The 23,343-nt window shown below is 43.8% G+C and overlaps 1 protein-coding gene across 3 annotated transcripts; it reads right to left on the reverse strand.

Moving 5' to 3' along the window:
• Positions 1–1,999: 1,999 nt before the first annotated feature.
• Positions 2,000–23,238, reverse strand: LOC137384297 (histone-arginine methyltransferase METTL23-like). 3 transcript variants are annotated; one of them, XM_068058128.1, is made up of 5 exons: positions 23,106–23,234; positions 17,803–17,907; positions 16,896–17,130; positions 10,284–10,368; positions 2,004–5,033 (listed from the first exon to the last, which is right to left on the reverse strand). In XM_068058128.1, exons 1-5 carry the CDS (start codon positions 23,199–23,201, stop codon positions 4,859–4,861), a joined length of 696 nt encoding a protein of 231 aa, XP_067914229.1. In that variant the 5' UTR covers positions 23,202–23,234; the 3' UTR covers positions 2,004–4,858. The 3 variants fall into 3 exon arrangements, with proteins under 3 accessions (XP_067914232.1, XP_067914230.1, XP_067914229.1); XM_068058131.1 differs by lacking the exon at positions 23,106–23,234 and having other exon boundaries at positions 2,000–5,033; positions 16,896–17,157; positions 17,832–17,891; XM_068058129.1 differs by lacking the exon at positions 17,803–17,907 and having other exon boundaries at positions 2,001–5,033; positions 23,106–23,238.
• Between the last annotated feature and the right edge of the window lie 105 nt (positions 23,239–23,343).

Consider the following 23,343-nt stretch of genomic DNA (forward strand, 5'->3'; position numbering starts at 1 on the left):
TCACTTCTGGATGCTGGAGCTTTTCTTGATGGCTAGCGAGGATCATAGATCAAGGGAAAACCACATTGTGTCCCACAAAAATATCCCCATCAGGGGTGTGGATATATCCTGCAACCCTGGTAACTGTGTCAGTTGGACAAACCACCTCTTTAGGTCTTGCTACTTCTGAAGATAACAGCAGCTGAACTGCCATCCAGTATTGCATATTTATTTTTTTTGGTAAAGTTAGATAGACAATGCTCCACATTCTCAATTGGGCTGGTAAACTCTGAGCATATAGTATGTGACAAGCTGTTTTATCATTTGTATTTTGGACACTGAAATTGCTTTAAGGATTTTACACTAAGCCAGTGGTGCACTATGTTAGCCATACCTCAGCACAGCATGAATAGTAAAACCAGGAGTTTTAAGAGTTCAAAGAAAATGCATAGGCTGCAATGTTGCACTTGGTAATGTGGAAGCTGCTGTTTCATGTTCCCGACTGCCCACTAGGTATTTCAGTAGGGGATCTAATGTGTACTCTCTCATTGGCATTATTAGATATACTGAATTATAATTCAGGGTAATATTCTTGTCTGTGACAAATGATTGGCCTGAAAATTGCTCATAATTTGTAACTGTTTTATAGCAGAAATTTGTTCCTTCAAGTTGTAACTGAAGCACGTGTGCAAGATAGAGTACACACCTGTATTGTTCCATTTGGAAATGTCATCTCCATTGTATGGGAATTTTTACATAACATTTTAAAAGCTGAAACCAAAATCTTCCGGCTCTGGTTCTTAACCTTTTTTCTTCAGTTAATTCTACCTCAGCTCCCTACTATTGTTCTAGTATACTGACACTGAAGTCCTGATTTTATCTGGGAGTGTGAATTAGAGTGGGTGGGGTTTGATGATTCAAGCACTAACCCTTTCTGGACCTGGGCAGTGAGAGGTACAGGGAATGTTAAATCTCGGGCCTTATCTGCATGCTGCCAGTCATCTGCAAATCTGAAACTGGGTGGAAGTGTCAATTGAGCAGGAGCAGAAATTTGGGTGGTTGGAGATATGTATGTTGTGGGTTTTGTATGGGAAAGGAAAAGCTGGTGGAACCTGGGAAATACTACTGCAGCTGTTGGCTCCTCAAGGAAAGCATTAAAACAACTTTTGTTTGGGCCTCTTCTGATCCCAGGTATTAATGTCTTAAGCTGGCAGGAAAACCAGATGGCATTCCTGCTCAGGCTATATTGGGCATATTTAACAGAGGACCCAGCCAGCTCCAGATGGGCTCAGAAGAGCAGATTAAAATAAAAGATGGCAGGATCAATGTGGAATGTTAGTGGGTTAAGTCACCTTGTTAATTTTAACTATTCACCCATCTGCTTCCCACAAAATGGGCAGGCTTAAAATTGTCCCTTAATATTCTAGGCTGGAAGAGCAATAGAAGCATATGTTATGCATCTTAAGGGTAAGGTGAGTACTTTGACAACCTTTGGTACTGTTAAATCCAAATTGTTCAAAGACAATGTGTGTCGTACATGTTGTTTATGTTGGGTGATGAGCAAGATTGCCAGTACACAGTGGCAGCCTGTAGATTTGCAGCAATTAAAATCTGCATGAGGTTGCACATTGTGGGCTGGATTTCATGCCAAGTTTGTTTCATCATGAGTGAAGATGTCCATACAGTTGAGACATCTTAGCTAATTCATAAAGGGGTCACACTTTATGCAGCCAGAGGATTTCTCCATAGATTGTTGTGCAAACTACTTTGATAGGAAAACACTGTTCCAGCAAAGGTATTGCTGAGTAGATTCTAACTGTACTTTAGAAATTCCTTTTTAAATTGAGGTTGTGATTCCGTGACAAAGAATTGAGTGTCATTTTGAAATGAGGAAGCAACTGAAGTATTCTAAGAAGTATACATTTTCTGCATGGAATATTAAAGAAACTAGTTTGCATTCAAACACCTGTAAACCTGTAAAGTTACCATTCCTTTTTAATGTTGTGAAACATTGTATTAACACTTCAAGAGTCAGTACTATGGAGAAGGAAAAAGGTAACTTGCTCTAGGTTATATACACCTTTTATCTGTGGTTATATGCATTGTGTGACATTTTTGTATGAGCAGTGGCTTCAGTTTTGTGCAAAAATCAATGCAGTTGATCTAAAATTACTGTGAAATTAAAATTCACAAAACAAAAATTTGGTAGTGAATATTTAGAAATAACCATGTGGAACTAATGTGGGTAATTCAATTTTGTTCAGCCAATGAGTTAATCGCTATTGGATTACTAAATCAGTTTCATCACCCACTTTCAAGTATTCATTAAAGAACTGAAGTTTGGTTTTTCTAGTCAAAATATTAGACCATATCCATTTGAATGAGTTCATTTAAGTATAATTTGTGAAACACCAGTCTGCCTTGTCAACAAGCAACATTTTTAATTATTTTGTAGCGTGGAAAAATTCAACCAGTAAGTTGAATCTAGCAAAATTTATTTCTATACTGGTTTCATTTCCTACAAAAGTCTAAGTATGTAGATATTTCCAAAGTGCAGACTGTTCACTAAGAACTGAATAACTGGCAAGCTTGGACCTGAAGTGACAGTAAAAGTTGCTGTCCAAAAGAAAATTACAATTTGGCATACTCAGTGACAATCAAACTAATCAGGCATCACATTTTAATACATAATGTCCAGTGCAATAATTAACTATTTTCCAGTTAACCTCTGGTCACCTGTTGAAGGCTTTGATCTTTAATCTGGCTATATTTATAAAGTGGCTTGTATTACCAAGACATGCTGTTAAAATGTTGGAAGTGCGAGAGAAAGTTCTAGAAGTTACCTCCAGGTTGCATGGTATAAATTTGGATACTAGAAGATTAGTGAAAGAAATAGGTTAAAGTTCCTGGGGTTTTCAAAATTTATGCATGATTTTTCAGTCCAATTACCATTTCATAATGACTGCTGGATCAGAGCAAGAGAGCTACCAAAGTGGAGGTTTAGCAATGACTGAAATTCAATTATGTTTACATTTATTAAATCGTGTAAAAAGGATTTGTTTCTAAAATTCTTAACAGTATGTTTGTTAAATGTCTGGACATTTAAGTACTTTTAAATTGTTTCATGAATGTATTTGTTGTCAAAAGCAATCATCCAACACGAGGTCTATACTGCCCAATTCACAATAATTGGAGTGTAGATCCAAAATAGACTTTTCTGCTGATCATCACTGGATCAGGGACAAGCTGCTTTTTGTAAGACCTTGTTGAAAGAGCCGATATGAATCTTGATTATTTTTTTCCCGTGGTGAACTCTGCACTCCATTCCATCTATCTGCTTTTATTGGGTGCGACTATTACTTAGCTTTTCTAGTGGTATTATGATTTTATAGTTCACATTTACCTCATCTGCATTGAAAGCAAATTCATTGTCCAATAGAGTATATTTTCTAAATTGCAAGCCAAATCAGAAGTTAAGGAATTGCACATTGTGTGCATAATTCGGTGTAAATCTACATAATGCTGAGAGTAAAATTCTTAATTCCACCATAAATCTGTAAACTTTAAGTTAGCATCTATGGTTTTAATGAATTGTGTTTTGTTTTTTTCTGGTGCTGTTCTAACTGGTATTGAGTTAAACTACACTATTTAAAACCCACTAAGCAAAACATTGCTTAAAAAAAGTACCCAATTATGCAGAAATGCAAGATATGCATAATTGTCTTCGTGACACCTAGGGCATTTAGCTTGAGAATGTGGCATTTAGAACAAGGTGGGTAACTGTATTCCATACTGAACTGTTTGGACTGATGACAAACTGCCACCAGAACAAAATGACCTGTTGGCCAGTTTTTCAGCATCGGGAGAAGCAAACTGAATGTGTCCATTTATTTCAAAGTACACATGGAATTCTTTTGTTACGTGCCTTAGGTGGGTGGCACAGTGTTTGGCACCGCAGCCTCACAGCTCCAGCGACCCGGGTTTGGTTCTGGGTACTGCCTGTGGAGTTTGCAAGTTCTCCCTGTAACCGTGTGGGTTTCCACCAGGTGCTCCAGTTTCCTCCCACCGCCGAAGCCTTGCAGGTTGATAGGTAAATTGGTCATTGTCAATTGCCCCTAGTGTAGGTAGGAGAATGCTCGGGAATATGGGATTAATGGAGAACTACTTTTGTTTCTCTAACAAAGTGTTAAGTAAAAACTTACACCCAGTTGAGGAACAGTGCAATATAGTATCTCTCATGAAGCACATATTGAGTTGCTATACTTTTAACCAATTAATGAAAAAGACCTTTTGCAAATGAACATTAAAATTACTTATCTGCCCTCCAGTTATTAAACAAAATACTGTCCTTTGCATCTGGGAAAAAGAACACTTCAACATGCATGAATTCAGAGATTATGTACAAGCAAAGAGCTGGAAGTCACAGCTGCATGGTGTAAAGATATTTTTATTTTACTTTCTTGTTTAGGATCTTTGAACTAAGGTAAAACTAGACTTATATCAAATGCACAACAGCACAAAGCAATACATAAAATGTGGAGTATTGTTTTGGATCATACATTCACATCAGTGGTTTGACAAGAGACAATTGCAATACTCTATTTCAAACATAAAGTAAAGGGTATTGGTTTTTAAGCCAATTAATGTCTAAGCAAAAGATCTAGACCCACACAATACCACATTTTATTCCTGCAACTTCCATGCCAGACAAATCCATTCAACATCAGAACTGTACTTCAGTGAAATATTTCTGCTTTTGATTTTCCAGATGGCAGCTGACAAACTGGAATATTTAGAATGGGAAAATTTAACAATTGAGATTGCAGTTTTTCGAAACTGGTGTTCACAAGAAAAGCATACCTTTGTCATTAAACTAGCTTTAAATTACAGAGGGAATCCTATTCCTTAAAGTGATAACCATCATATGAACAGTATGACTTCCAGGCAGGCTGGATCCAGCAAGCTGTTCTTCATTTGCACTGAATGTTTCCAATAGAATGTGAACACATTTCAAATTCCACTTGTATAGCAATGTTTCAATTGACCAATCAGCACTGGAAGAGACAAATTACAATAAAAGAAAATTCTTACATCAAGGCAGTACAGATTTCTTACAAGCCAAACATACTCTTTTGTTCGCATATTTGAAGTTAATGGGGATAGTAAGGATGTAAGTGTAACATGTTGGGTAGAGTTCACATCAGAATAGTGAAAATCAGGCAAAGAAAAATGGAAACTGTCAAAACCAAAACGAAGTCAAAGGCAGTAGAAAAATGTAAATGACAACTTTTAAAAGAAATGTAAGTGACTAAATTGCATGATACTTTGGTACAACTGAGAAAATGTGCTTGTAAATGGTGCAGATTAGGTTAGGCTGCAGGTTTGTGCGAACCTAGTGCAACTGAGCTGAAAAATGGAACTTAAAATAAGAGTTAAGATTGTAGTTCTACTAATACAGCGGAAAATTGTTTTATCAGCAAAAATGAGCTTTTTAATAAAATGTCCAGTTTTCCACCTGAGTAACATAATATAAAATAACGGAGTGTCTTCTGACAACGCAGACCATGCTGAGAGCGATCGCCGACGGCACCAGCGCGTCTGTACGAGTGCCAGCTTGCCAGTATGGGTCTGCATATGCGCATCAAGTAATGACATCAGTGTTGCTTCACCCCTCAATGGCCACCATCCCCTCAAAGTACCCTGCGCCCACCTGCAATCGGTGCCTCAAATGCCGCTTCTCTTCCCTGCCCCATTCAGCAAGTTGTGAACTGCTGGCACCTCCATCCCCCAACTGCTTCCCGCTAGTGCCCTACTCACCTCCCCCCCCCCCCTCCACCCCTCAACTCCGGGTGAGGAAGGGAGTGGGAAACAACGCGGCAATTGAGGCAGTGATGGCAGGAGGGAGCATGAAACAGAAGCGGTGATCACAAAAGGGAGCGGAGTACTGTTGGCAGGGGTGTGGAGACAGCGATCACGGTCATTGAGCGAGGGGGGTTAGGATTCAATTTTTATTTGTGTCAAATTGAGTGCCGCCATTTTTATGACTGGTAGCTGCCTGAGACGTCACAGACAGTGATGTTTCTGAAGATGAGGTTGCATTTGTGCATGTGCCAGTACTGCGCCACCTAGTGATTTCATTGTCAGCTAACAGCCATAAAATAAATTAGTAAAAAAAAACTGACCATATACAAACAGCCCATACTGTCAAAACTCAGAACACAATGGCTAACATTAGATGTGATCCCGCGATAGGACAGCACTTACTGAACAACCCGAGTGTGCTAAGAAATACACGAACAACACATTTAATATCATCAGTCGGGCTCGCAATGTAGCTCACTCACACTTGCCAGAAGCTACAAGCTGCAGGCAAAAGGAACATGTCCAGGCATTGTGCCTTTTGGATTAAACAAAACCATGAGGGACAGTAAAATAAAAGCAAAATACTGCGGATGCTGGAAATCTGAAACAAAAACAAGAAATGCTGGAATCACTCAGCAGGTCTGGCAGCATCTGTGGAAAGAGAAGCAGAGTTAACGTTTCGTGTCAGTGACCCTTCTTCGGAACTGACAAATATTAGAAAAGTCACAGATTATAAGCAAGTGAGGTGGGGGTGGGGCAAGAGATAACAAAGAAGAAGGTGCAGATTGGACCTGGTCACATAGCTGACCAAAAGGTCACGGAGCAAAGGCAAACAATATGTTAATGGTGTGTTGAAAGCATTAGTACAGATTAGGTGTGAATACACTGAATATTGAACAGCAGCAAGTGCAAACCTGAAAAAAACAGTGGGTAAGCAAACTGAACAAACTAAAATGAAATGAAATAAATGCAAAAAAAGATAGTAAAGAATGTAAAAAAAAAAGGAAGAAAAAATAACTAAAAATGAAAGTAAAATGGGGGGCTGTCAGGCTCCGAAATTATTGAACTCAATGTTCAGTCCGGCAGGCTGTAGTGTGCCTAATCGGTAGATGAGATGCTGTTCCTCGAGCTTGCGTTGATGTTCACTGGAACACTGCAGCAATCCCAGGACAGAGATGTGAGCATGAGAGCAGGGGGGAGTGTTGAAATGGCAAGCAACCGGAAGCTCAGGGTCCTGCTTGCGGACTGAGCGGAGATGTTCCGCAAAGCGGTCACCCAGTCTGCGCTTGGTCTCCCCAGTGTAGAGGAGACCACACTGTGAGCAGCGAATACAGTATACTACATTGAAAGAAGTACAAGTAAATCGCTGCTTCACCTGAAAGGAGTGTTTGGGGCCTGGGATAGTGAGGAGAGAGGAGGTAAATGGGCAAGTATTACACCTCCTGCGATTGCAGGGGAAGGCGCCCTGGGACGGGGACGAGGTGGTGGGGGTAATGGAGGAGTGGACCAGGGTGTCGCGGAGGGAACGATCCCTTCGGAATGCTGACGGGAAGGGAGGGGAAGATGCGACTGGTAGTGGCATCACGCTGGAGGTGGCGAGAATGGCGGAGGATGATCCTTTGGAAATGGAGGTTGGTGGGATGAAAAGTGAGGACAAGGGGAACCCTGTCACGGTTCTGGGAGGGAGGGGAAGGGGTGAGGGTAGAGGTGCGGGGAATGGGTCGGACACGGTTGAGGGCCCTGTCAACCACAGTGGGGGGAAATCCTCGGTTGAGGAAAAAGGAGGTCATATCAGAAGCACCGTCATGGAAGGTAGCATCATCAGAGCAGATGCGTCGGAGACGGAGAAACTGGGAGAATGGAATGGAGTCCTTACAGGAGGTAGGGTGTGAAGAAGTGTAGTCGAGGTCGCTGTGGGAGTCGGTGGGCTTATAATGGATATTGGTAGACAACCTATCCCCAGAGATGGAGACAGAGAAGTCGAGGAAGGGAAGGGAAGTGTCAGAGATGGACCATGTAAAGGTGAGAGAAGGGTGGAAATTGGAAGCAAAGTTGATAAAGTTTTCTAGTTCGGGGCGGGAGCAGGAAACGGCACCGATACAGTCATCAATGTACCAGAAAAAGAGTTGGGGGAGGGGGCCTGAGTAGGACTGGAACAAAGAATGCTCGACATATCCCACAAAAAGACAGGCATAACTAGGACCCATACGGGTACCCATAGCGACACCTTTTACTTGAAGGAAGTGCGTGGAGTTGAAGGAGAAGTTGTTCAATGTGAGAACAAGTTCAGCCAGGCGGAGGAGGATGGTGGTGGATGGGGACTGGTTGGGCCTCTGTTCCAGGAAGAAGCGGAGAGCCCTCAAACCATCCTGGTGGGGGATGGAGGTGTAGAGCGATTGGACGTCCATAGTGAAGAGGAGGCGGTTGGGACCAGGAAACTGGAAATTGTCAAAATGACGTAGGGCGTCAGAAGAGTCACGGATGTAGGTGGGAAGAGACTGGACCAGCGGAGAAAAGATAGAGTCTAGATAGGAAGAAATAAGTTCAGTGGGGCAGGAGCAGGCTGACACAATGGGTCTGCCGGGACAGTCCCGTTTGTGGATTTTGGGAAGGAGGTAGAAGCGGGCTGTCCGGGGTTGTGGGACTATAAGGTTGGAAGCCTTAGAGGGAAGAGCTCCAGAGGAGATGAGGTCAGTGACAGTCCTTTGGACGGTGGCTTGATGTTCGGTGGTGGGGTCATGGTCCAGAGGGAGGTAGGAAGAGGTGTCTGTGAGTTGGCGTTGAGCTTCTGCAAGGTAGAGGTCGGTACGCTATACAACAACAGCACCACCCTTGTCTGCAGGTTTGATGACCACGTCGGGGTTAGACCTGAGAGAACGGAGTGCCTCAAGTTCAGAGGGGGACAGGTTAGAGTGAGTGAGGGGGGCAGAGAAATTGAGACGACCAATGTCTCGCCGACAGTTTTCAATGAAGAGATCAAGAGCGGGTAAGAGGCCAGGGGGAGGGGTCCAGGTAGAGGGAGAATGCTGGAGGCGGGTGAATGGGTCTGCTGGTCGGGGGGTGGACTCCTGGTCGAAGAAGTGAGCCCGGAGGTGGGGGTGGGGGCCCCACCCCCACCTCACTTGCTTATAATCTGTGACTTTTCTAATATTTGTCAGTTCCGAAGAAGGGTCACTGACCCGAAACGTTAACTCTGCTTCTCTTTCCACAGATGCTGCCAGACCTGCTGAGTGATTCCAGCATTTCTTGTTTTTGTTGCATGAGGGACAGTAGTTCCCTAGTGCATTCTCCATGACAATGCCTCAACCAGAGTTGATTTGCCAACCAAACAGCACCCTTTTCTCATGCAGTATAAATTATTGCTACCTTTGAAGTTTGGCACTCTTGCAGCTGGTCTGATGAGTGCAGATGAAAAGCTTCGACAGCGCGTCTTTTTTCAGTAATACTCAAGTTCTGTACTACAAGTGACTAAAAAACTAAACCAGCTGACAGTTTAACTGATGAACACGAATCAGCTTCTCAGTAAATAAAATTGAAATAAAAATCTTTTAACATGTCAATGGGGGATTCATCCTATTTATTTCTCCACCCCGCACCCCTCCCCAACACTTTTAACCATGCCTTAGCTGAATACTGCACAGTTTTGACTTTGTGAAACACCATGGTAGATCCAACTCATTCTGTTAAAATATAAATGCAGTCAACGTGTGGGAAATTTCAGCCTGTGGTAATGGACCACTTGGTTTCTAACATTTACAGTATCATCTAGTAGTACAATACGACCAACATTTCACACAAACAGACCTACAGCTGTTTGTCTTGGTGAGTCTTGTTTACTAAGTTGTCTTACATGGAGAAATTGAGAATTGTAAAGAAATGGGTCTAAAAGGAGGAAATCACAATATTACAGTATTATTTCAGTATAGTCACACATCTGTACTAAAAACAGACTTCTCTGAGCAAGGTGACAACCATGTATGCCTCCCTCAGAACAGTGAGCAAGTACAACACTTCAGAAGTACTTGATTAGTTACCTAATGTTTTGGGGTGGCCCAAGGACATAGAAAGCAGTGTAAAGAAAAAACAAGTTCTTATTGGGAGATTGATCTCCAATTTACAGTTGATGAATGATAGTTATGAAGCTTGTTGCATTTCAGCTATAGTTAGGCAGAAAGCCAATTTCTCCCTTCTCCCTATCTTATCATCTGATAACCTGACAATGGGCAATGGAAATGACACTCAAAGGGAAGAATGAATGCAAATGCCAGCCAAGACTGGCAAGCCTGAATTTCATAAGTCTGAAGCTGCTTCATGATTAGATTGGAATAATCACTTCATTCTACCAAATTAAAACTATATACAGAAAGTGGTTTAGTCAAACATACAAATAAAGATAACAGAAATAAAATGCTGTTTCAGGGGCAAACAAATTAAAAACTCACCTGCGTTCCTGATAAGTGGTCCAGAAAAGCGCATATGGATTTTTTTGCATGAGGTAGAAAACAGTAGTTAATACATCCTCAAAGTCTATAAAAAAGATCAAAGACGAAATTTAAAACTTTTCATATATTTTCCTATTCACATTCAGCAATAAATTATAAACAAGTATAAATGCTTAACGTGAGCTTTAGCCTGAAAAGTGGTGTGTGAGTCATCTTAAAAGTTCCAGGGGTCATAAACTACACACAGTATTTCTAGGTCATAACCAGGTGCAACTTCACATTGGATTTTTACTGTAAATTTAAGTAGCACACTTCAATAAGATGTGAAAGCAAAATTACTATAGGTAATAAAATGCTAATCACTATTCTGCTCCAATTATTCAGCAGGTCTGGCAGCATCTTCAGAGAGAATGTTTCAGGTTGATGACCTTTCATCAGAAGTACATAGCTGCTGCCAGACATATTGAGTATTTCCAGAATTTTAATATCAGATTTTAAACAGATGCAATATTTTGCTTTTGCACTCGTTATTCAGCTTGTTGACACGAGTAGCTGTGCTGCAGAGGCCAAGAATATCATGGGTTTAATCCCCAGTTTATGCTGAGTGAGCTGATCGCAATTCCCATATCTTTGAGATCAAAATATTGATACCATATTTTGTGAATAAAAAGTTGCACCCTCTGTTTCACTATACTCGCAACAGCATCAAGGATGTCACAAAATTACCAGCATTAGAGAAGCAAAACAAATCACTATTACACTAACGTGTGGCAAGCACATCCAGGTAGCTACACCTCAGTAAGGGGTAAGAAGTCATTGTCCATAAACCAGGTTTCATTCATGGTAATGAAGCACACTGAAATTAGTCCCATATAGTACAGGCACAGCTGATCACCCAGTCACCTGATACTTACCTGGCAGAGGAAGAAACCGTGATCAGTGGCCTTTGATCCTGTTCCAGGTAGGTTTTGAGTAAAATGGCTGTAACCGATTCTAGAGCTTCAGGCCAGAGAGTGCATAACACTGTTCAGGTGGTGGTGAAGGATAATGAAGGAGGTGCACCTGTTGACCATACCTTCTTCATTAAGGAAATCCTTATTGAGTGCTGTGGATTCCAAGTTGCGGACATCTTCTGCCTGCAGGACTTCCCCAGCAGTGGACATTTCGATATGACGTTCAAGAACGTGGCGGATGCATCAAGTTCCTGAAGGTGTTCAAGGAGAAGGAAAACCAGGCACCGCTGTCGATCCTCACAGTGGAGCCACACTTCACACTGCCGTCGCAACATGACCGGTGGTGACAATTCACCTCTATAACCCCCATGTTCCTGTCGTGGATGTACTCACCTTCCTTGCCAGGTACGTCGAAGTGGCCGGCAGCAGCACTGATGTCAAGGACCCATTTGGGATTTGGACCAGCAAACGGCAGGTCAAGGTGACCTTGAAGGTCAGTGGCAATGGAACCATCATCCATCCTCCCTCCAGCTTCGCTATCGGTGGAAGTTGAGGCTTCTTGGTCTATGCGAGGCAGCCCATAGTTTGTCGCACCTGTGGAAAATCTGGTCACGTGGCAGCTAACTGCAGCACAGTCGACTGCAAGAACTGCAAGAAGGAAGGCCATCAGACCAAGGACTGTAAGCAGAGTAAGTGCTGCAACCTGTGCGGTGAGGCAGGCCACCTCTACAAAATCTGCCCTAAACACTGCCTCAGTTATGCTCAGGCGGCAAGGTCCAAGGAAAGGCTGGGAGAAGGAACGGTAAATGCGTCTGGTGCTGGGAAGGAGACAAGCAATCCTCTCCGCAGCGAGGAAAGTCTACCTAAGAAAGAGAAGGGGAGACAGCTGCAACCAGCGACCCAACACCTACCCTGTGCCGAGAAACCCCTCCTCTACAGTCAGAATCAATGGAGGAGGAGGCAGCAGATGGACAAACTGGTCAGTGGCAAGTGGTACAAAAGAAAACCACAAAGAAAACACCTCCAAAAAAGAAACAGGCTACCACCCAAACCAGTGGCAAGAAGAGGCTACCATCTGAGACATACTACGGCAGCTCCTCCTCATTGAATGAGGAAGGGCCGGAACAACGGCAGCTGCAAAAGAAGCAGCAGAACTCAAAGCAGCTGGACGATATAGCCCCCCAGTTCCGGGGGCACTAGAAACTGTGATGGGCCCAGCGCGCCCCAAACCCAAAGTGCCAAACCTAGCGACATGCCCAGCGCACCCCAGCTCCGGGACACCAAGAGCAAAGATGCGTCTGGCGCCCTACATCTCCGGAAAGCTAGGAGCAGTGATGTCTTCGAGGAGGAACGGAGGGGAAAGACACCAACAGAAGAGGACAGCCCAAGCCTTGCTGCCTACAAGACCACCCCCCCACCCCGATGTCACCCCCGCGGAACAAACCCCCCTCCCCCCCCCCCAAGAGAAACCAGGAGGGATTTCTGAGCCCAACAAAATCACAATGAATATGCAGGAACATACCCAAGGACTGGGACTAACAAGGACAACTGGTGTAGGAAGCAACCACTAACTTAAAAATGGGTATAAAGATTGCTTCGATTAACATGCGTAGCATTAAATCTACTCCGCGACGTGTTTCAACCTTGGACTACCTCACCAAGGTCAAAGCCGACCTGCTGTTTCTGCAGGAGTGTGGAATACCACATCTTCTCAGCACCTGCAGGCAATGGTTGCAATAGTGGTCCCAAGGGCCATCGATCTGGTCAGGGGGTAATGATTCCAGTTCCTCCGGCCTGGGTATTCTGCTGCAGGGAGGTAACTTCACCATCTCCGAAGTTAAGGAGGTGGTGGGCGGTCGCCTCCTTGTAGCAGATGTAATGTACAACAATGCTCCGCTCCAGTTGATCAACGTGTACACCCCGCTTCAATGCAGCGAGCAACTGACCGTCTTCCAGCAGCTCCCACTGCTGCTGGCGACATCCAGTCCAGTCATTCTAGGCGGTGACTTCAACTGAATCATTGATGCAGCTGGACGATCTGACAGTGACGACAGCAAACTGGACGCTACGTCCAGAATCCTAATGGAAACAGTAAAGGATTCCAAGCTGCATGATGTCTTCAGCAAACCTGCAGAAGGAGCGCAGCGTATATACACCTGGTCAAGATCGGACGGGTCTGCCAGTTCCAGAAATGACTTCCTGTTTGTGTCCCATGCTGTCAGGGTCAGATCCACCGACGTCAAGCCGGTGTTCTTCTCTGACCATTGCCTTTTACTGGCCAACTGTCACTTACAGGACGACCAGCGGGTTTGGCAGGGAGACATGGAAGCTCAATGCTACACTGTTAACTCCAGAGAACGTTGAGGAACTCAAAAGGGATTACAAAGGTTGGAGAACCATGAAACTCCTCTTTGAGTCTCCACTTCACTGGTGGAAGGCGATCAAGGAGAACATCAAGAGGTTCTTTATCTTCAAAGGTGTTCGGAGGGTGAGAGAAATGTCCCAACTCCAGAAAAGAATGCATAATCTGATCTGGCTGCAGTCAATGTGGGTCGAGGTCAAGGAGGATCTCCAAGAGGTCAAGAGCCAGCAGGCCTCATTCTTTGCCACGGAGGTATCCAAGGTCATCTTCCGGTCCAAAGTTCGCTCCATTGAGCAGGATGAGATGTGCCCGCGTTACTTCTTCCAACAGGTACACAGAGAGAGCTCCGTGATCAGCAGCCTGCTCAGTAACATCTTCGCAGTCCAACATACTAAGGATCAGCAAATCCTTTTATGCTGGGCTGTACAACGTGAAGCCCAAGGACAGCACGGCTTCCCAGTCCTTCCTGTCATCTATCATGGAGATCTTAGATGACAACATGAGGGAGAGACTGGACAAACCACTAACTCTGGATGAGCTGATAAACGCCTTCAGGTCCTTTGAGACGAGTAAAACTCATGGAAGCGACGGCTTCCCGGTTGAGTTGTATTTGGCTCTGTGGGACTGGGTCAGCCCAGACCTGCAGGAAGTATACGAGAGTATGCTTCTGGCCGGCAGGATGTCAGAATCCATGAGGAATCACCCTCATCTACAAGCAGAAGGGTGGAAATCAGAAATTGGCAGCCCATCTCACTGCTTAATGTTGACTACAAGATTCTGTCCAAAGACATCGCCAGTTGGGTCAAGACTGCTCTAGAGTTGGAGATTCACCCTGACCAGAGCTGCACTGTACCCGGCAGGAAGATCTGATAGTCTCGTGCTACTCAGGGATACGATCGCCTATGTACGGGACAGGAGGGTGGACACCTGCCTCATCAGCTTGGACCAGAAGGCTTTTGACAGGATATCGCACACCTACATGATGGACGTGCTCTCCAAAATGGGGTTTGGGTGGGAATCCGCAATTGGATCAAACTGCTCTACACAAACATCAGTAGCGTAGTCTCAATCAATGGTGGGAATCAGGTTTCCTGATCAAATCTGGAGTCAGACAGGGCTGTCCTCTCTCCCTGTCTTGTTTGTTTGCTGTATCGAACCTTTTGCTGAATCCATTAGAAAGGATGCGGGCGTAAGAGGGGTGACAATCCCAGGCAGCACTCAGGTCAAAGCCTCCATGTACATGGACGTCGCCGTCTTCTGCTCGAATCTGCTGTCCGTTACCAAACTGATGAGCATCTGCGACCACTTCAAACTGGCCTCAGGAGCCAAAATAAATTTTGACAAGAGCGAGGCCATGTTCTTTGGGAACTGGGCCGACCGATCCTTTGTCCCCTTCACCATCAGGTCAGACTACCTGAAAGTGCTGGAGATATGTTTCGGAAGGGCCGGAGTGTGCGCAAAAATCTGGAAGAAGCGAGTAGCCATGGCACACCATAAACTGAGCATGTGGGAGCAGCGTTCTCTCTCCATTGTGGGTAAGAACCTGGTCATCAGGTACAAGGTGCTTACATTGCTGTATGTGGCACAGGTCTGGACCATACTCCACTCCTGTGCTGTGGAGGTTACCTGAGCCATTTTCCGCTTTATCTGGAGATTCAAAATGGACTGGGCCCGGAGGCACAAGATGTTCAAACCTCTGCCTAAAGGCGGAAAAAACGTACCCAACTTCGCCCTCATCCTGATGACCATCTTCATGTGCGTAGAGCCCCTGTATGCAAACGCCAAGTATCACTATATGCTGAGTTTCTATCTGTCCCCGGTGTTGCCAAAGTTGGGACTGGCCACATTGCCGGGGAATGCTCCATCCTGTTGGACCGTGCCGTACCACCTATCCTTTGTGGAAAAGTTTGTGCGGAAAAACACCTTTGACCACCAATCCATCAGACAGTGGTCTGCACGGAATGTCCTCAAGGGCCTACGGGAAAAGGAGATGGTAGATCCTGTCGGACTGCCAAAGTAATTTGGCAGAATGCCTCATCACCAGAGCTTTCAAACAAGCACCAAGACGTAGCTTGGCTGGTGGTGAGAATAACCCTCTCCATCATATCCTTCCTGCAGGCCCGGAATCTCACCACCTCCGCACATTGCCCTCGAGGTGGCTGTGGTGGGGAAGATACTGTTGCCCACCCCCTTCTGGAATGTGCCTTTGCAAAGCAGGTGTTGAAAGAGATGCAGTGGTTTTTGTCAAGGTTCATCCCAAGCAGCTCTGTAACACAGGAGTTGTTCCCAGGGTCGCACACAGAGATAAACATCAGCTGCTGCTGGAGGGCCATCAATTCGGTGAAAGACGCTCTTTGGCCTGCCCGAAACTTGCTGGTCTTCCAGTGCAAATAGTTGTCCATGACCGAGTGTTGCAGACTGGCACATTCCATGGTCCAGGACTACATGCTGAGGGACGCACTAAAGCTTGCGGCAGCTGCCGCAAAGACTCAATGAGGAAAGACCACTGTGTAAGGTCCTCCCGCCATATTGAACCAAGGGGCTGGACCCATGGAAAACCTCTTGGGCTGTATACACTAAATATGGTTTTGCTGTAAAATGTACATGGCATGTAAAATAGAATGGAAGAATTATGAGGCAACTCATTCCTGTCTCAAAGAAAACTGACTTCCTTTGCACTTTCTAGAATGTCAACTTGATGCTGTTTTGAACTGTTTTGTAATTTTTTTTTTAAACAGATTTTTACAAATAAAGGATATTTTTGGGGGAAAAAAGATAGCAACGGATTCAGCCTTGATAAAATAGTGCAAGGTGAGATTGGTCCTGGGGACAATGCAGAGCATTACTGGGCTCAGGAGAAATGGGAGAGACCAGCGGGATGAGGCAGAAGGTTAGAAAAGCTAACTCCTAAACTGCACTATCTTCAAATTCCATTTCATCCTATTTCTTTGGCACCTTCTCCTTTAAACACCTGACTTTCAGTCACACCTCCTAACTATCCAAACATAACTTGGCATTTTTCTTTTCATCTTTCCCTCTGTAAAACACCTAGGAATGTTTTTGTAAAGTCAATGCAGTTAACCACAAAGCAGAAGCTTCAGTTCCTATTGAAATTAGTAATGCTCTAGTGTGTTACTGAACACCCAAGTTATGTTATATGCAGTGCAATTCTGTGTTTTCCCCTCTGAGGACGAATATGTCAGTTGTTAAAAGTTATCCAGTCAGTGGAAAATAATACAATCTTCCTTTCTATCCTGGTGCAGTGCAGAACAGGTTTTGCAAACTTTAAATCTTTACCTTCAGGCTCATAAAACACATCAGACCCCAAAATGATGTCGATCTGTGGTAACAGCACTAGATCAGGAGATATTTGGCCCCAGGTTAGACCGATGACAGGCACATCAAGGTTATTAATCTGGCAACTTTGGCGACAGTTATCCAAGCAATTCTGAATCTCCGCACCATCCGATAAAATTACTCTGGCGCCACATTTTGCTGCCACTATACCAGGTAAGCTTGCACCAGCTCCAATCTGATTGAAAACACACACAATTAATTCCTGCACCATTGCCTACTGATTTTTAATAATGTATAATAATTTGAATACGCTAAAATATCCAATTTATTATGATTTTAAAGTGTTGCAGCTTTTTATTTGCAAAATGAATTATAAATCTTTTGCAAATGTCAAATACTCTCGCAGGGTGAGCAAAAGGTAACAAATGCAAGAATAGTCATTTTTGGGGGAAAAAACTTACATTTGAAAAGGACTAACCTTCACACATCATAATTCAATGCTCTAATAAAAGGCAAAAATACTTTCAAATTTGAAAATTCCCATGCAATCGTGCTTGAGCATTGGATAAAGACATAAAAGGTTTATGCAACTGGCATACTTTTAAAAAAGAACAGGTCATACTTATTTTTATTCTTTTTGAGAAACTGGTTCAGAATGTGCCAAGTTTGATAACATATTAGTAAAAATTTAGTAAATGAACTTCATTTGTATTCTGTAGTTTGTTTTTAAAAGAAACTTCAGTCTTGACCAGCAGAGGGCACTTTCTTTACTCACCTATTCTTTGGAGCAAAACACACATGGAAATAGTCCAACAAATGTATCCTAATTTATCACAAAAGTTTTCCCTTATTTTCTGCCTGTGTATGACATATTACTGTATTATCAAAATAAAGTTCATTATTTTACCTCTAAAATGGTCTTTCCTCTTATTGTGCTTCTGTAAAACCACACGTATTGTGCCAGAACCACAGCACATGGCCAAATGTACATACCATATTGGGGATCCAGTACCTGAAGAAGCAACAACTTGCATTTACATAGCACCTTTAAAATGGTAACACCAAGACACTTTACAGGAATGTAATCAGACAAAAACTGACAACAAGCCAAACATTATGACTGCTGATCAAAAGCTTGGTCAAAGTGATAGGTTTTAAGCAGCATCTGAGAGAGGCAGACAGGCAAAGAAATACATGGAGGGAATTCCAGAGCTTAAGGCCTAGATAGCTGAAGGAACCGATGTCAGTGATGGGATGAAGTGGGGGTGCACGAGGCCAGATTTGGAGTAACACAGAGAATTTGGAGAATTTTGGGGCTGGAGGTTACAGAGATGGATGGAATTGGTGGCTAAGGAATGGAGCCAGAAGGCTCCACAGCTGACTGCGGTGGTTGAAAGCAAAGCCATTGCAGGAGATTCTCCGGCTTCGACTGGATAGATAAGAGTGGAAACAGGTGAGAGCAGTCCCACTTGGCTGGACAATGGAGGAGAGATGTTGAATGAGAATGGTGCGGTGAATCAGGTCAAAGGCTGCAGATAGGTCCCACAGTCACTTAGGATATCATTTGTGACTGATTAGGGCCATTTCAGTGTTGTGGCAGGGGCAGAAATTAGATTGGAGAAGTTCAAACATGGAGTTGCAGGAAGGATAGGCACAGATAAACGGCTGACATCATGTTCAAGAACTTTGAAGAGAAAAGGGAGGTTGGAGATGGGGTGACGACAGAGAATCATTGTTCTCTATGCTGTTTATGGAATCTTGTGTGCAAATTGTTGCATTTACTTACAAAAACAGTGATTATGTTTCAAAACAAATGAATTATCTCAGGCAGCCGTGGTTTAGTGTTAGCACTTGCACCTGAGTCAGAAAGTCATTGGATTCAAGCCCAACTCGGGACTTGAGAATATTGACACTGTGGTACAGTACTGAGAAACAGATGCCGTCTTTCAGATGAAATGTTAAGACCAAATCCCCATCTGCCCTCTCAGGGTCCCACAGCACTCTTTAAAGAGCAGGGGAGAGAATAGAATATTAGGTCCAAACAGATTGCTTCAGAAAGTCACATTAATGCATCCTAATTTGCTTTTCTTCATTGATCCATTTTTCACATTGAGCAACAAGTTTTACAATACCTCCATCAATGAATAGCAGTAATTCATAATTATTCCAGGATTCGACAGTGGCTTTCAAAAGGGAATTGGATAAATACTTGAAGGAAGAAAAATTGATGGAATATAGTGAAAAAACCAGGAAGTGCGACTACCTAGATTGCTCTTCAAAACAGCTGGCACAGATTCAATGGGCAAATGGCCTCCTTCTGTGGGGTAGTATTCTATGATTCATTCTCCAGTTCTGGCTTATATACAGATCATTTAACTTGTTAATATTGATGGAATTGTACACAGTTTTAAAATCATAAAGTGTAGATGATGTCTAGTTTACATTGTATTACCTTTTTGGATATATATGTAGCCTTCTAAATTAACTGAACAAACTAAGTATTAAAAGGAATGCTGAAAGTTTCATTCAGTAATACAGTACAATTTTATTTTTATTTGTGAAGTTGACTGCAACTCACGTAAGGAAATAAAAATCAGATTACGCTGCCAGGCAATCTATTTCCTCCATGTTTTACTGATAGGAAATGATGGGGGAACGGCCTTATGATTTGATCTGTTGCAGAAATATGTCATAACTTTGTATGTTTCAGGAAATTACTATGTTAAAATAAAATTTTATTTATCCTACTTAACAAAAATGTTCTTTGTCAATTGCTAGTTTTGCTGCTGCTCTCCACATACATCAAACAAAATAAACAGCATTTACTCAGAGAAACAACATATTGTACAATGGTTCAAAAATGGGAAGGCAATATAACTTGGGCTCCTTCAATGCTTCAGTGGGTAAATGCATCCTATAGCAGGTTGTTCAACCTTGCCCGTCTAAGAGCGAAATCAAAAGTACAGAAAGTCCTCATCAGGGAACTCCTCTTTGCTGACTATGCTGCTTTAACATCTCACACTGAAGAGTGCCTGCAGAGTCTCATTGACAGGTTTGCGGCTGCCTGTAATGAATTCGGCCTAACCATCAGCCTCAAGAAAACGAACATCATGGGGCAGGACGTCAGAAATGCTCCATCCATCAATATTGGCGACCACGCTCTGGAAGTGGTTCAAGAGTTCACCTACCTAGGCTCAACTATCACCAGTAACCTGTCTCTAGATGCAGAAATCAACAAGCGCATGGGAAAGGCTTCTACTGCTATGTCCAGACTGGCCAAGAGAGTGTGGGAAAATGGCGCACTGACACGGAACACAAAAGTCTGAGTGTATCAAGCCTGTGTCCTCAGTACCTTGCTCTATGGCAGCGAGGCCTGGACAACGTATGTCAGCCAAGAGAGATGTCTCAATTCATTCCATCTTCGCTGCCTCCGGAGAATACTTGGCATCAGGTGGCAGGACCGTATCTCCAACACAGAAGTCCTCGAGGCGGCCAACATCCCCAGCTTATACACACTACTGAGTCAGCGGCGCTTGAGATGGTTTGGCCATGTGAGCCGCATGGAAGATGGCAGGATACCCAAAGACACATTGTACAGCGAGCTCGTCACTGGTATCAGACCCACCAGCCGTCCATGTCTCCGCTTTAAAGACGTCTGCAAACACGACAGGAAGTCCTATGACATTGATCACAAGTCGTGGGAGTCAGTTGCCAGCGTTCGCCAGAGCTGGCGGGCAGCCATAAAGGTGGGGCTAAAGTGTGGCAAGTCGAAGAGACTTAGCAGTTGGCAGGAAAAAAAGACAGAGGCGTAAGGAGAGAGCCAACTGTGTAACAGCCCCGACAAACAAATTTTTCTGCAGCACCTGTGGAAGAGTCTGTCACTCTAGAATTGGCCTTTATAGCCACTCCAGGCGCTGCTCCACACACCACTGACCACCTCCAGGCGCTTACCCATTGTCTCTCGAGACAAGGAGGCCAAAGAAAAAAAAAAGTAGGATACAAAAAGCATCGCCAATATCAACACAAATTACATGAGGGGAGAAAATTGAGAAATGGTTCTCAAATCAAAAAGTCACCATTCCTTCAGGAATTTTCCCTCTCCTCCCCAGCACATAATGCCCAGAATGTAGTGGATGTTTTTTGTCTTTTTTCTTGATCAAACCACAGACCAGTTCCTGCATGAGTGCAGATGTCCATTTTCTAGATATCCAACAATCTGCTACATCCACACTTACTGTGCAAAAACAGATCAAATAAATCACATGCAAAACCCGCTTCCAGTCACTCTATGCCAAAGCAAGTCGTCAACTCTCAAAAGGTCTTTCTTTGGGCCTCCTTATCTTGAGAGACAATAGATATGCGCCTGGAGGTGGTCAGTGGTTTGTGAAGCAGCGCCTGGAGTGGCTATAAAGGCGAATTCTAGAGTAACAGGCTCTTCCACAGGTGCTGCAGAGAAATTTGTTTGTCAGGGATGTTGCACAGTTGGCTCTCCCCTTGCGCCTCTTGTCTTTTTTCTTGCCAACTACTAAGTCTCTTCGACTCGCCACATTTTAGCCCCACCTTTATGGCTGCCCGCCAGCTCTGGTGAACGCTGGCAACTGACTCCCACGACTTGTGATCAATGTCACAGGATTTCATGTCGCGTTTGCAGACGTCTTTAAAGCGGAGACATGGACGGCCGGTGGGTCTGATACCAGTGGCGAGCTCGCTGTACAATGTGTATTTGGGGATCCTGCCATCTTCCATGCGGCTCACATGGCCAAGCCATCTCAAGCGCCGCTGACTCAGTAGTGTGTACAAGCTGGGGATGTTGGCCGCCTCGAGGACTTCTGTGTTGGAGATACGGTCCTGCCACCTGATGCCAAGGTAAGACTGCCACTTTTGGCAAACTCCAAAACTGGAGAATCCCCATTGCACCGAGTACAATACACTTCATTAATGAGGTGAACGACAATACATTATAATAAAGAAAGTCCATGAAATACAGTTCTGTGATGACCAGTCACATGTTTCACGATGCAGTGAGGGGAACTTTAACATTTTTTGATGATGTTGGCACCAGGAACAGATATTTAAATTCCACTAAATAAGATTTGCTTAAAAAGGAATTTTTAAAAAATGAAAAACTTCAGCAAACTTAAATACTTTGTAAGTTTAGCACAGAATAGCTGGTTTATGAATCTGGTTTTTAAAAGGAACAACATTTAACTGATGGATATGGGCAAGAATTAAATTATTAACGAAGGTCAAATGCACTAAATTCTTAAGTACAGGTACAGTGCTGAAGCTGCCTCAGAACAAGCCTTCGGTGACATTTCAAAGCAGCAATGCTTCATAGGGATAGATATCACCAGTGGCTGATCTTTTTGTCAGGGCCACTAGAAATTGCAGATTATAGCAAAAATTGATTTTTCTTAATTTCATAAAATTTGCAGATTGAGAATATTGTATTAAAAGTCTTCATGGCTAAATTTGAATGTTTAACAAGCTGACTTTTTAATCAATTCACACAGTAGCATTTTTTTCCTTCAATGTCCTCAGCTAACTGACATTTTTTCCTCTCCCCCTTCCCCCCCCCCTCCCCAAATTCATGTGGCCAGTCTTCCCCAATCTGCACATCACAGTAAACTAAGAGACCACACCATACCCTGCCTCCCTCAAAACTGCGATTGGGTTGTTTTACATCCACAAGAACAGAAGGGTGCAGCCTTGGTTTAATATCTCATCTGAAAGGCTTTCAGCAATGCAGCACTTCCCTGGGACAACACTGAAGTGACAGCCTTATCATTGAATAATTACAGCACAGAAGGAGGCCTTTCCGCCCGTAGTGTCAGTGCCAGCTCACTGCAAGAGCAACTTGCCCTGCCACTTCCCCGTAGCCCTGCAACGCTTCACAGAGGAAGAGAAAAAATTCATCTCCTGTCCCTGGGTTGGATCTACACTCAGAAATGTCACTTCCAACATTTCCCAGCTCTAACGCAAATCCAGTTACTCTGGAAGGGAAAAACAGAGCTGGTGAACGGCACAGTTGCAGAGGCGGCTTGAATTGGCGCTAACTTCAAATATCAGGCCTCCACTGGTTTATTTTCCGGAGCCGACAATGAGGGGGGAATTCGTATTAACTAAAAGAACCACGATTTGAATCCATCTTTTGTTGTCTAAACAACCAACAGCACTTTAACTTCCTTTTATAATAAGCCAATCAGCCACCTCGGGTACAAAAACCTCCAACCGCTCGGCATCATTTCTCGACGGCTCCTCTACAAACACGAACCGCTTCACACTTGAAGGCCGCAAGCCACTCATGACGTCAACGACATTACTCTGACCTCACCGACGCTGTGGGGAGGGGGCGGGCTTATGCAGCTCACGAGTGACAGATAGACTCCACCAATCAGACACGCCTAACTAGCGGACGGGCCAGTGGCCGCTCGGCCAATAGACGGGA

The sequence above is a fragment of the Heterodontus francisci genome, chromosome 26, assembly GCF_036365525.1.
Source record: "Heterodontus francisci isolate sHetFra1 chromosome 26, sHetFra1.hap1, whole genome shotgun sequence".
Taxonomy (NCBI): Eukaryota; Metazoa; Chordata; class Chondrichthyes; order Heterodontiformes; family Heterodontidae; genus Heterodontus; species Heterodontus francisci.

Excerpts from the sequence above, each read along its gene's own strand:
- LOC137384297 (XM_068058128.1), bottom strand. The coding sequence starts at position 23,201 with ATGAGTGGCTTGCGGCCTTCAAGTGTGAAGCGGTTCGTGTTTGTAGAG. Across the intron at positions 17,131-17,802 it reads GAGGAAAGACCATTTTAGAG|ATTGGAGCTGGTGCAAGCTT; the intron begins GTAAAATAATGA and ends GTTTTCAATCAG. Across the intron at positions 10,369-16,895 it reads TGTGTTTTATGAGCCTGAAG|ACTTTGAGGATGTATTAACT; the intron begins GTAAAGATTTAA and ends TCTTTTTTATAG.